The 13021-nt window shown below is 43.0% G+C and overlaps 1 protein-coding gene across 1 annotated transcript in view; it reads right to left on the reverse strand.

Moving 5' to 3' along the window:
- Nucleotides 1-3038: 3038 nt before the first annotated feature.
- si:dkey-86e18.1 (uncharacterized protein LOC557342 homolog) overlaps nucleotides 3039-13021 on the reverse strand; it is a 56840-nt gene continuing 46857 nt past the window's right edge. The window contains exons 7-9 of the mRNA XM_061888005.1: nucleotides 7990-8032; nucleotides 7838-7912; nucleotides 3039-3924 (exon numbers count right to left, since the gene is read on the reverse strand). Coding sequence (XP_061743989.1) covers nucleotides 3503-3924; nucleotides 7838-7912; nucleotides 7990-8032 — 540 coding nt within the window. The 3' untranslated portion in view covers nucleotides 3039-3502. The remainder of the gene's footprint in view (nucleotides 3925-7837; nucleotides 7913-7989; nucleotides 8033-13021) is intronic.

Genomic DNA, 13021 nt, shown 5'->3' on the forward strand with positions numbered 1-13021 from the left:
CCGTAACACAACATAAACACAACAGAACAAATACCCAGAACCCCTTTCAGCACTAACTCTTCCGGGACGCTGCCTCAGTTCAAAGCGTGAGCCCCGACATTAATGAACTAGCAGCCAAGAAAAGATGGCAGGTATCTGGCTTGGGCACATCAGATTAGATCAGTGTGTCGCAAACTGAGCAGTAAAAAGGCCTGAATGGTTGATTTATTGTTTGTTATTTTATTTTCAAATTTATTAGCCTGTGGAAAAAGTTAATGTTGATATTTACCTCAGAAGGCTGCAAATAGAAAAGAGGCATTCAATTTTTATTTACATTTTATTTGATATGCCATTGATATTTTTTAATTATTATTATTTAAAACTGGATTTGACATGTCACTATAAAGTTATATAAGCCTTGCTTGTTCAATATTCAATGGAAAACTTGTTTGGGTCCCTATTAAAATGTTAATTTGTTCAACCTTGGCCCGCGTATTTGTTCAGTTTAAAATTTTGGCCCACTCTGTGTTTGAGTTCGACACCCCTGCTTTACACACTGATGTCGCTTTTTGATGCGTTTGTTGACAAAGTGGTGACCCTCGCTCCGTCCTTGTTGCTGAACGACTGAGCGCTTCTTGGAAGCTGCTTTTATACCCAATCATGGCACCTACCTGTTCCCAATTAGCCCGTTCACCTGTGGGATGTTCCAAATAAGCGTTTGATGAGCATCCCTCAACTTTCTCAGTCTTTTTTGCCACTTGTGCCAGCTTTTTTTGGGGGGGGGGGGCATCAAATTCCAAATGAGCTAATATTTGCAAAAAATAACAGTTGGAACATAAATATCTTGTCTTTGCAGTCTATTCAATTGAATATAAGTTGAAAAGGATTTGCAAATCATTGTGTTCTGTTTTTATTGACCTTTATTTTTTTCAGGACAGAACGTTCTTGAGAAAATGTTTTGAAAGTGGAACGACTTGACATTGGAGGTTTTGTGTGCAGGCTGAAGACAAAGGAGAGCAGAGGCAGTGCGTGCTCACAGGCGCATGAGACCCTCACGGTATTAGCACAGGAAGGAAGTTGCACGGCGTGAGCGAGGCCGAGCGTCTGCGGCTCTGACGCTCTTCGTCTCCATGCTTCGCACTTCTTCTCACCGCCTTCGAAAGGCTCACTGGGGCGTGCTGAAATGAAGAGGAAAAAAAAGTGCATACACTTGATGGTTAAGCAATGAGGAAGGTGTAGAATAGAAATTAAAAAAAATAAAAACGAGACAATAGGAAGCCTGGTGAGGGACAGGGGCGGAGCACCAAATTCTAGGGCCCCCGTACACAAAAGTCCTAAAGGGCCAAACACTTGGTTTGTTTAAAAAAAACAACAACTATTTTAGGTGAAACCAGCTTTTTAAACATAAAATCCAGAAATAAGTTTTTGACATCAAAGGATGGGATTGACATACACATATTGCCAAAAGTATTTGGCCACCTGCCTGGACTCACATTTAAAGCTCCTGGTCCCATGAGGTCAGGAGCAGGGAGTTGTCCAAAATGTTTTGGTATCCTGGAGCATTCAAAGTTCCTTTCACTAGAATGTGTGTGTGTGTGTATATATAAATATATATATATATATATATATATATATATATATATATATATATATATATATATATATATATATATATATATATATATACACACACATATATATGTGTATAATTACATATATATATATATATATATATATATATATATATAAATGTGTGTGTGTACAGATATTTATTCACTCATATATATGTGTATATATATGTGTGTATATTAATATATTATTTATATATATATATATATATATGTGTGAAAATATATGTGTGTATGTATATATATATATATATATATATATATATATATATACACACACACATATATACAGTGAGGCAAAAAAGTATTTAGTCAGCCACCGATTGTGCAAGTTCTCCCACTTAAAATGATGACAGAGGTCTGTAATTTTCATCATAGGTACACTTCAACTGTGAAATGAATGTGAAAAAAATCCAGGAATTTACATTGTATGAATTTTAAAGAATTTATTTGTAAATTATGGTGGAAAATAAGTATTTGGTCAACCATTCAAAGCTCTCACTGATGGAAGGAGGTTTTGGCTCAAAATCTCACGATACATGGCCCCATTCATTCTTTCCTTAACACGGATCAATCGTCCTGTTCCCTTAGCAGAAAAACAGCCCCAAAGCATGATGTTTCCACCCCCATGCTTCACAGTAGGTGTGGTGTTCTTGGGATCCAACTCAGTATTCTTCTTCCTCCAAACACGACGAGTTGAGTTTATACCAAAAAGTTCTATTTTGGTTTCATCTGACCACATGACATTCTCCCAAACCTCTGCTGTATCATCCATGTATCCATTTTGGTATAAACTCAACTCGTCGTGTTTGGAAGAAGAAGAATACTGAGTTGCATATATATATATATATATATATATATATACATATATATGGGGGACGGCGTGGCAAAGCAGGTATAGAGCGGCTGTGCCAGTAATCTAAGGGTTACTGGTTCAATCCCCACCTTCTACCATCCTAGTCACGTCCGTTGTGTCCTTGGGCAAGACACTTCACCCTTGCTCCTGATGGGTCCTGGTGAGCGCCTTGCATGGCAGCTCCCACCATCAGTGTGTGAATGTGTGTGTGAATGGGTGAATGTGGAAATAGTGTCAAAGCGCTTTGAGTACCTTGAAGGTCGAAAAGTATAACCCATTTACAATATATATATATATATATATATATATATATATATGTATATATACCTTTAAAATCTTAAAAATTATTGACGCCTGTGTTTCTAACTCTAATGGCGAGTACTTGAACACACCACAGTTATGTGCAATGAGATGAAAAAAGTGAACCTTGCACTAAACATTCCCCTATGTTTTTTTTTTACTTTATTTTATTTACATTTTTTTTACACTTCTTCTACGTTCCAAAAATGTTACCTTCTAACCTCACCATCGAACTTTCACGGCCACATTCACTTTATAAGAACATTTGCGACATATTTCGTCAAATAATTTATTGGAATGACAAATAAACATCTTCAAACGTTACAAAAGCCCCAAAATATATATTAATATAATATCTTCATTTCTGGTGTTGCATCATGACTGTACACCAGGGGTCCTCAAATGTCTTTTATGAAGAGTCACTTAATAAAACACAGTGTTACCGTTCAAACTGTGTGTAACACTACAGTGGCCAATATGCTTGTTAAATAAAACCTCTGCCTTGTTTTAATGAATACTTAGGCCTACTACGCCACTGTGTTTTAATGCATTTTGCCGGTACTTGTAGGGCCGAGTGTTTCCTGAGGTGGTGCAAAGTTTGAGAAGCACTGCTGTACATGATGGTGTGACACTTATAATAAAGGGATGAATAAATACCTTTTTTTTTTTCTCCAAACCACACCCACTCTGTTAGTGTTGCCAGTCTATTGCGCAATCGCCGCCGTGACAGGTGCGCTCCTCAGATTTGGTACAAGCCGAAAAAGTTGCCGTTATGCGAGTGGCTGAGATATTGGGGGTGGGACACGTTCACCAGGACCCTGTCGCGCTCCTCCAGCCGCACGGCCGAGCCCAGGTAGCTGTCGGCCGTCCAGGCGTACTCGGCCGCCCGGGAACAGAACCCCGCCCGGTGGGCCTCCATCAGGGTCAAGGGCCGGAAGGGATGCCCCGTCCTGTTCACGAACACCGTGTGGACGAAGGAGGACGTGGGCGAGCAGCGCTGGAAGATGAACTCCACCCGCGAGTAAACGTGGTACAGTCCGCTCCGGTTCACCCGCAAGGCGCCGTCCTCCACCTGGTAGGTCACGCCCCCGGCGGTGAACGCGTGGCCCACCCGCGGGTCCCACCGCAGGGTGTTGCGGAAGGCGACCTTTTCCACCCGGCCTATAAAAGTAGACGAGTGAAACTACTTAGAATCACAAACCACCATCATCCTAGGAAGTGTGATGATAACCATAGAACCAGATGCAGCCAGAGCGGTCTGGGTCACAGACATGGTCAGTGTCCGGTTCAAACACTGATGACATCTATTAAATGAGACAAGAAGCAATGAATTAAACATAGACATACCGTATTTCCTTGAATTGCCGCCGGGTATATAGTATGCGCCTGCCTAGAATTACTGCCGGGTCAAACTCGTTTCGCAAAATAATTAGCGCATGCTTAGCATTACCGCTGGCTCAGGAATAATATTATTTTGATTAGCGCACGCCTAGAATTCCCGTCGGGTCAAACTCGTCATGTCACGAGTGACACTTCACTTGTCATCATTTTCAAAATGGAGGAGGCTGATTTCAATAATTTGAAATCACATAAAGGGAAGAAGATTAAGAGCTATTCAGTAGGATTTAAGGTTCAAGCTATTGAATATGCTAAAAAGAACAGTAAGCAGCTATGTTTTATAAATATACCGTAGCTGCGTGTGTCAAATATGAGTCATTAAATGACTCCCGCCTCCTGGTGGTAGAGGGCGCTAGTGATCCCTCTTGCGACTACTCGGCTGCAGAAGAAGTGACAACAAACAGCAAGAGTGAGCAGCTTGTGTTTATTTTTTGCTCTCGCTTGCACTTTTAACAAGGAGGATTACATATCTAAAATAAAACAGTTTTCTAAACTGGACTTTCAATCGAAGCAGGAGGTAATAAAGGAAGATCTCCATCGAGACAGAGACATTTAAAACTGAAGAAAGATAAGGAAGACTTCTATAAACAAGTTATCAATGCTTTTGATCAGAGGGAGCTGGCATGGACTTCATTTATAAGTAAAGGTAAGACCATAACAAAAAAATGTATATTAAATGTGCTTTTCATGATGGTATCCTTACATCACACTCAAATTTATAAGTGCAGGCTTAAATTTACCGCATGCCTTTGGTACGCGCCGGAGTGAGAAGAGGTTTTAAAATAATTAGCGCCCCGGCGGCAATTCAAGGAAATATGGTAATTAAATTTGGCTCAATTGAGGAGAGACGTCTGGGCTGTACTCTTGTACAGTCTCCATTACGCTCTGGCGAAAGATTGTACGCCTCCTCTTTTATTTGGACTTTCCCTGATTACATGGCAACAGCTGTTTCTAAGGGAACAGGGGTCGTAAACAGCCATCGCCTTTGATAAAAACAGTTTAAAGAAAAGGTTGTAAAACAATTCACAAAAAAGGTGGTAAAACAGTTCAAAGAAGAGGGCTCTGTAGGGGAGTCAGGCCCTGCTTCCTCTACACGTTTATTTATACAAATTCTTGATTTATATGTATGTCATATTTTTCTATTCATAACTTGTATTTGTATATAATTTCAGATCTCAAAAATATATTTGCAAAGACGCGTTTTTTATTATTATTTACCCTTCCATTCAATCCACTAAATGACCCTCCCTAGTGTGCCTCTGATTGGCTTGCCAGTGTCAGAATAATTGGATCTAAGTTATCACAAAACTTTGTGTTTCCATGACTTCCCGGCCAGAACACGGAAGCTGTCTTTGATCTACCAAGCAGAAGGCTTGTAAAACTACACTGTGTAGGATGGAAAGCAACATGAAGGTGTTCTGTTTCTTTCATGTATTGTAATCAACAGAATGATATTGTCTTGACCCGAGATCTACAAAGCGAAGAGGAAGAAGGGCCCGACTCCCCTACGTGGACCTCTTCTTTGAACTATTTTAAGACCTTTTCTGTGACCTGTTTTACGACATTTTCTTTGAACTGTTTTAAGCAAAGGCGATGGTTGTTTACGACCGCCGTCCCTTAGAAACAGCTGTTGCCATGTAATCAGGGAAAGTCCAAATAAAAGAGGAGGCGTATAATCTTTCGCCAGAGCGTAGTGGAGACTGTACAACAGTACAGCCCAGACATTTCTCCTCAATTGAGCCAAATTTAATTCTGTCTCCGTTTAATTCCTTGCTTCTTGTCTCGTTTAATATATTTAATATTTGTCTCGGGGACGGCGTGGCGCTGTTGGGAGAGTGGCTGTGCCAGCAACCTGTGGGTTCCTGGTTCAATCCCCACCTTCTACCATCCTAATCACGTCCGGTGTGTCCTTGAGCAAGACACTTCACCCTTGCTGGGTGCTGGTTAGCGCCTCGCATGGCAGCTCCCCCCATCAGTGTGTGAATGGGTGAATGTGGAAATAGTATCAAAGCGCTTTGAGTTTCTTAAAAAAAAAGGTAGAAAAGCGCTATACAAGTATAACCCATTTAATAGATGTCATAAGCATTTGAACCTGACACTGACCATGTCTGTGACCCAGACCGCTCTGGCTGCAGTGCCCTCTGCTGGTTGTTCAGGGGAGTGTGTAACTCCACATTTATTTGTGCATCTGGTTGGTGGTAGGAATGTCTCGTCGACACAAAAGCAAAAAAGCGATCCACAAATGCAAATTCAATACAAATATAAATACAAAATCAAGCATATTTATATTCAAATCTCAAAAATATATTTACTGATACACGTTTATTCATACAAACTCTTGATTTATTTGGATGTCACATTTTTAGGGACAGAATGTCCCTTTGGGACAGAGGACCCTATTGTATTTCTAGGGTTTTGTTATTATTATATCGCCGCCTCTTTGAGCTGTAATTTGACCCCTTTAACATGCTTCAAAACTCACCAAATTTTACACACACATCAGGACTGGCAAAAATTGCGATCTAATCAAAAAACCAAAACCCAAAACTCAAAATTGCGCTCTAGCGCCCCCTAGGAAAAAACAAAGACAAAACTGCTTGTTACTTCCGTTAGGAATGTCGTAAAGACACGAAACAAAAACGTCTATGTAGGTCTCACTTAGACCTAGATTTCATACACTGACGCCCTTCAGCGAAAATCAACAGGAAGTGGGCAAAAACCCCTTCAAAACAAAAGTTTCCTAAAAAATGTCCTTTTGCCTCTTTGAGTTGTAATTTGACCCCCTTAAAATGCTTCAAAACTCACCAAACTGGACACACACATCAGGACTGGCGAAAGTTGCGATCTAATAAAAACCAAACCCCAAAACTAAAAATTGCGCTCTAGCGCCCCCTAGGAATAAAACACAGACAAAACTGCTCCTAGGAAGAAAACACGGACAAAACTGCTTGTAACTTACGGTAGGAATGTCGTAGAGACATGAAACAAAAACCCCTATGTAGGTCTCACTTAGACCTACATTTCATTCATTTACATCCTTCAGCAAAAAATCAACAGGAAGTTGGCAATTACCCTTTCAAAACAAAAGTTTTGCAAAAACCCGTCACCTTTTTTCAAACATTATCTCCTCTGAGCGCGTTTGTTGCGTTGGCTTCAAACTCGCACAAGAAAGAGATTGAACCCTTCTGTTTAAAAGTTGCGCAAAGAGTTTTTCTCACTACTCCCGGTTTTGATTTTACGAGCCTTCAAAGAACTTCTGCGCTGATGCTGCTGCGCTGCTGCCGTCTCAAGATGGCCGCTTAAAAGCAGGAAGCACCAGCGTGACCACACAATGCAGAGAAGGTAGGTAATGTGCGGGTAAAGACATGTTGACTGGGTGAAAGATGGAGGCACCAGTTTGACACCAGGATGCAGGGAAGGTAGGTAATGTGCAGGTAAAGATATGTTGAATGGGTAAAGGCAGGAAACACCAGCAAAAGTCGGTCCCGTCCATCGCCGCTTGCAGCTTTAATTATATTTATGAATTTTATTTGTATATATTTCAAATCTCAAAAATATATTTACAAATACATGTTTTATTGATATATAAGTTGATGCGAGACAATTCTACTTCCATTGTGGTCCAGCCACCCGTAAATGAAAAGGTGCATCCCAACACTTTGAGTAAAAAGGTTACCTAGCATGTGTGCCGCGGGCTTTTCCTCTCTCTCTTTCCTCTCCTCTCGTTTCCCTCCACCTTCTGCACCGGCGCCTGAAAGCATCACATGGGTTCACTCACTGCACAGTTCGGCCACGTTGTGTTTTCGTTTACGACGAAAGAAATCTCACCTAACAGCTTCTCCGCTCTGCTCGGCTCCTGCACGGTCTTGGCCTGGCGGCGGAAAAAGACTTCAGGTGTACCGCCAAGTCTCAATTTTTTTTCAGAATTAAAGGGACGCTATTGGCAACAATCTAAATTTCTGCCAGTGGGTGCTCGGCATGTGTGTGTACAAACCCCGTTTCCATATGAGTTGGGAAATTGTGTTAGATTTAAATATAAACGGAATACAATGATTTGCAAATCCTTTTCAACCCAAATTCAGTTGAATGCACTACAAAGACAACATATTTGATGTTCAAACTCAAAAAGTTTGCTTTTTTTTTGCAAATAATAATGAACTTACAATTTCATGGCTGCAACACGTGCCAAAATAGTTGGGAAAGGGCATGTTCACCACTGTGTTACATCACCTTTTCTTTTAACAACACTCAATAAACGTTTGGGAACTGAGGAAACTAATTGTTGAAGCTTTGAAAGTGGAATTCTTTCCCATTCTTGTTTTATGTAGAGCTTCAGTCGTTCAACAGTCCGGAGTGTCTGCTGTCGTATTTTACACTTCATAATGCGCAACACATTTTCGATGGGAGACAGGTCTGGACTGCAGGCGGGCCAGGAAAGTACCCGCACTCTTTTTTTACAAAGCCAAGCTGTTGTAACACGTGCTGAATGCGGCTTGGCATTGTCTTGCTGAAATAAGCAGGGGCGTCCATGAAAAAGACGGTGCTTGGATGGCAGCATATGTTGTTCCAAAACCTGTATGTACCTTTCAGCATTAATGGTGCCTTCACAGATGTGTAAGTTACCCATGCCTTGGGCACTAATGCACCCCCATACCATCACAAATGCTGGATTTTGAACTTTGCGTCGATAACAGTCTGGATGGTTCGCTTCCCCTTTGGTCCGGATGACACGATGTGGAATATTTCCAAAAACAATATGAAATGTGGACTCGTCAGACCACAGAACACTTTTCCACTCTGCATCAGTCCATCTTAGATGACGTCGGGCCCAGCAAAGCCGGCGGCGTTTCTGGATGTTGTTGATAAATGGCTTTCGCTTTGCATAGTAGAGTTTTACCTTGCACTTACAGATGTAGCGACAAACTGTATTTAGTGACAGTGGTTTTCTGAAGTGTTCCAGGGCCCATGTGGTGATATCCTTTAGAGATTGATGTCGGTTTTTGATACAGTGCTGTCTGAGGGATCGAAGGTCACGGTCATTCAATGTTGTTTTCCGGCCATGCCGCTTACGTGGAGTGATTTCTCCAGATTCTCTGAACCTTTTGATGATATTATGGACCGTAGATGTTGAAATCCCTAAATTTCTTGCAATTGCACTTTGAGAAACGTTGTTCTTAAACTGTTTGACTATTTGCTCACGCAGTTGTGGACAAAGGGGTGTACCTCGCCCCATCCTTTCTTGTGAAAGACTGAGTATTTTTTGGGGAAGCTGTTTTTATACCCAATCATGGCACCCACCTGTTCCCAATCAGCTTGCACACCTGTGGGATGTTCCAAATAAGTGTTTGATGAGCATTCCTCAACTTTATCAGTATTTATTGCCACCTTTCCCAACTTCTTTGTCACGTGTTGCTGGCATCAAATTCTAAAGTTAATGATTATTTGCAAAAAATATTTTTTTAATCAGTTTGAACATCAAATATGTTGTCTTTGTAGCATATTCAACTGAATATGGGTTGAAAAGGATTTGCAAATCCTTGTATTCTGATTAAATTGACATCAAACACGATTTCCCTACTCATATGGAAACGGGGTTTGTACATAAAAACACGGGACATTACAAGACCCGGAACTCTAATTTAAATTAAAAGTTGCCATCAAACCCACGCTCCAGAGACTGAGCACCCACGGGATCCTGTATGAGTTCCTCACCTTGCGCATGTCCCTCATCTCCGTCTGCATTTTGTGGATCTGGTACCCCCCGAAGCCCAGGGCCGCAAACACCAGCACGAACAAGAGCAGCATGACCACGACGACCCCGGGGATGGCGCCCGCGTAGCCGCCGCCGCCGCCACCAGCCTTCTGCCCACTCGACCTTTCCCGGGCAGGCGGGAAGGACCAGCAGGGAACCAAACCTGGAAGCAGGTCGGGCTTGTGGTGCTGATGGTGCTGAAACTGACCTCCATCCACAGCCAACATTTGTGGGAAGGGATAACTCTGGTCATTGCTCATGGTGCTGCTCCAACTGCCATGTACTCTATATGTGTGTGTGTGTGTGTGGTCTCGCATGCAAGGGGGTGTACACTCTGGTGTGAACACCTCCGACCACAGGTTCCTCCCACGCGCACACGCAACGGCCTGCACGGACGTCATCAATGCAAACTTCATGCAGACACAATCTTGGTAGAAACACAGACGACGCCTTCATTCGGATGAAAAACCGACATTTCGAAGCATTTATCAACCAAAGGGTCCCCGGTTTCTAAGCTGCGGCCCGTTACGGAGGGCACTTGTGCAGCCACTGACACAATCAACCACCGTGTCGGTGTTGACCCATGTTCCTTTGGGGGGGGGGTACATCCATACTGCTGTGCAAGCTGTACGCTGACTACTCTAAAAGGTGGGGCGGGACCAGGAGGGTTTTTTGGTAGGGTCAAACTTGTGCAAACCCCAAAAACCAGTGAAGTTGGGACATAAAAACAGAATACAATGAAGCTATATTCAATTGAATTGACTGCAAAGACAAGATTTTTCATAACTTTTATGGACAGAATTTCTAGGCGCTGTCAAGGCGTTGTGAATTATATTTATATAGCGCTTTTTCTCGAGTGACTCAAAGCGCTTTTACATCGTGAAACCCAATATCTAAGTTACATTTAAACCAGTGTGGGTGGCACTGGGAGCAGGTGGGTAAAGTGTCTTGCCCGAGGACACAGCGGCAGTGACTAGGTTGGCAGAAGCGGGAATCGAACCTGCAACCCTCAAGTTGCTGGCACGGCCACTTTACCAACCAAGCTAGACCGTTGAGGAGTTCCAGTTTGGTGGCCGCGGGTGCATATGATGTGGTCCTGATGGCTTCATCTGGCCGGGATCTTCAGCTCTCACTGGATAAGTTCCCAGCAGAGTGTGAAGTGACCGGAATGAGAATCAGCACCTCCAAGTCCGAGTCCATGGTTCTCGCCCGGAAAAGGGTGGAATGCCATCTCCGGGTTGGGGGAGGAGACCCTGCCCCAAGTGGAGGAGTTCAAGTACCTAGGAGTCTTATTCACGAGTGGGGGAAGAGTGGATCGTGAGATCGACAGGCGGATTGGTGCGGCGTCTTCAGTAATGCGGACGTTGTATTGATCCGTTGTGGTGAAGAAGGAGCTGAGCCGGAAGGCAAAGCTCTCAATTTACCGGTCGATCTACGTTCCCATCCTCACCTACACTGGAATCCTTTGACCAGATCCAGGAGTTCATACTCGCATCCTTGTACAGAATAAACTACAAGATGTCCCTCGGTCTGGATAAGTTCTGGAACTATACCGCCCCACAGGTGGGGCGGTATAGCTCGCTTGGTAGAGCGTCCGTGCCAGCAACTTGAGGGTTGCAGGTTCGATCCCTGCTTCAGCCATCCTGTCACTGCCGTTGTGTCCTTGGGCAAGACACTTTACCCACCTGCTCCCAGTGCCACCCACACTGGTTTAAATGTAAAAATTGGATATTGGGTTTCACTATGTAAAGCGCTTTGAGTCACTAGAGAAAAAGCGCTATATAAATATAATTCACTTCACTTCACCTATGGTCATGAGCTTTGGGTTATGACCGAAAGGACAAGATCACGGGTACAAGCGGCCGAAATGAGTTTCCTCCGCCGTGTGGCGGGGCTCTCCCTTAGAGATAGGGTGAGAAGCTCTGCCATCCGGGAGGAACTCAAAGTAAAGCCGCTGCTCCTCCACATCGAGAGGAGCCAGATGAGGTGGTTCGGGCATCTGGTCAGGATGCCACCCGAACGCCTCCCTAGGGAGGTGTTTAGGGCACGTCTGACCAGTAGGAGGCCACGGGGAAGACCCAGGACACGTTGGGAAGACTATGTCTCCCGGCTGGCCTGGGAACGCCTCGGGATCCCCCGGGAAGAGTTAGACGAAGTGGATGGGTAGAGAGTCTGGGTTTCCCTGCTTAGGCTGTTGCCCCCGCGACCCGACCTCGGATAAGCGGAAGAAGATGGATGGATGGACAAGATATTTAATGTTCCAATGGTAAATGGTATTTTTTGCAAATATTAGCTACCGTATTTCCTTGAATTGCCGCCAGGTATATAGTATGCGCCTGCCTAGAATTACTGCCGGGTCAAACCCGTTTCGCAAAATATTATTTTTATTAGCGCATGTCTAGAAATTTCCACCGGGTCAAACTCGTCACGTCACTCGTGACACTTCACTTGTCATCATTTTCAAAATGGAGGAGGCTGATTTCAATAATTTGAAATCGCATAAAGGGAAGAAGATTAAGAGCTATTCAGTAGGATTTAAGGTCCAAGCTATTGAATATGCTAAAAAGAACAGTAAGCAGCTATGTTTTATTAATATACCGTAGCTGCGTGTGTCAAATATGAGTCATTAAATGACTCCCGCCTCCTGGTGGTAGAGGGCGCTAGTGATCCCTCTTGCGACAACTCGGCTGCAGAAGAAGTGACAACAAGCAGCAAGACTGAGCAGCGATCGTTTATTTTTTCCTCTCGCTTGCACTTTTAACATGGAGGATTACATATCTAAAATAAAACAGTTTTCTAAACTAGACTTTCAATTGAAGCAGGAGGTAATAAAGGAAGATCTCCATCGAGACAGAGAGACTTTTAAAACTGAAGAAAGATAAGGAAGACTTCTATTAACAAAGTTATCGATGCTTTTGATCAGAAGGAGCTGTGCATGGACTTTATTTATAAGTAAAGGTAAGACCATAATAACGTTTTTTTTAAATTAAATGTGCTTTTCATGATGGTATCCTTACATCACACTCAAATTTTTAAGCGCAGGCCTAAATTTACCGCATGCCTTTGGTAAGTGCCGGAGTGAGAAGAGGTTTTAAATGAATTAGCGCC

This window comes from Nerophis ophidion, linkage group LG26 (assembly GCF_033978795.1).
Source record: "Nerophis ophidion isolate RoL-2023_Sa linkage group LG26, RoL_Noph_v1.0, whole genome shotgun sequence".
Classification (NCBI taxonomy): Eukaryota; Metazoa; Chordata; class Actinopteri; order Syngnathiformes; family Syngnathidae; genus Nerophis; species Nerophis ophidion.